The following is a 1170-nucleotide window of genomic DNA, read 5'->3' as shown; positions in this document are numbered from 1 at the left end:
CCCACAGGCCAAATACACACACACACACCCCCCACCAGCTAACCACACACACATCCCCACCCCCCCCCCCACCGGCAAACAACATACCACCCTCACCCCCAGCGAACCACACACACTTTCCCCCCTCTCAACCCCACCACCTAACAACACACACACACATCCAACCCCAGCTAACACATTCCTCCCCACCATGGGCTAACCACACACCCACACACACACACACACACTCATAGTCTCTCTCACTCCCAGTGACTCTCTTTGTGGGTGAGCCTCACTCTCCCAGTGACTCTCCCTGTGGGTGAGCCTCACTCTCCCAGTGACTCTCCCTGTGGGTGACCCTCAGATCCTGCTCACTCACCCTGTTCTCCGGTGTCTCCCCGAGTCTTTCTGTACCCAAGGAGTCCCGGAGCCCACTGGGCAGTGCCCTCCCTGTTCTTACCCATGACACTCGTGCCAGACCCAGGAGTGTCGGCCAGCCTTGGGTCTGAAGTCTGCTCGGCCGATGTTGTGGATTTCTGAGGAGAATCTGAGCAGCCTGCGATGCCCATATGGCCAGTTGGCATTTCGGGCTGAGCTGGAGAGGCAGTCCTCCTCAGCAGCACAGTACAACATGTGCAGGGGCCTGTCCTCGATATATGCCGTCTGCTGGACAAGGCGCGCATCCAAGATCAGGTCCGAGGAAGCTGCAAAGGCACAAGAAAACAATCATTCAAAACCCAGAGCAGCAGGGACAGGCCCCACTGGAGCACTGCACCAGAGCAGCAGGGACAGGCCCCACTGGAGCACTGTGCCAGAGCAGCAGGGACAGGCCCCACTGGAGCACTGTGCCAGAGCAGCAGTGAAAGAGGAACAAGACTGGCAGCTTAATACCAGGATTGAGATGTTTCAGGTGAGATGGAGAGGGATGTAAAAGAAGTAGGGGAATATGTGACTGATTCCAGAGAGAATATCACATCTGTACTGAGGGAGGACACTTTGGAACACTCATCCAACAAGGTCATATGGGCACAGCTCATTAACAGGAAGGGTGCAATCACTTTGATGGGGTTGTACTACAGGCCTCCAATCAGTCAGCAAAAGGTTGAGGAACAGATATGTGGACAGATTACAGAACAATGTGAAAACACTTTAATTTTCCCTATATTGACTGGGACTGAATAGGGGTCGGGT

General features: G+C 54.7%; 1 protein-coding gene across 1 annotated transcript in view; it reads right to left on the bottom strand.

Moving 5' to 3' along the window:
- Positions 1-1170, bottom strand: part of loxl3b (lysyl oxidase-like 3b) — an 18036-nt gene that overhangs the window by 6374 nt on the left and 10492 nt on the right. The window contains exon 5 of the mRNA XM_048592443.1: positions 440-683. Coding sequence (XP_048448400.1) covers positions 440-683 — 244 coding nt within the window. The remainder of the gene's footprint in view (positions 1-439; positions 684-1170) is intronic.

This window comes from Rhincodon typus, unplaced genomic scaffold (genome assembly GCF_021869965.1).
Source record: "Rhincodon typus isolate 14 unplaced genomic scaffold, sRhiTyp1.1 hic_rhity00001231, whole genome shotgun sequence".
Classification (NCBI taxonomy): Eukaryota; Metazoa; Chordata; class Chondrichthyes; order Orectolobiformes; family Rhincodontidae; genus Rhincodon; species Rhincodon typus.
The sequence above is the reverse complement of the archived record's forward strand: the minus strand, read 5'-3'. Positions and strand labels throughout refer to the sequence as shown.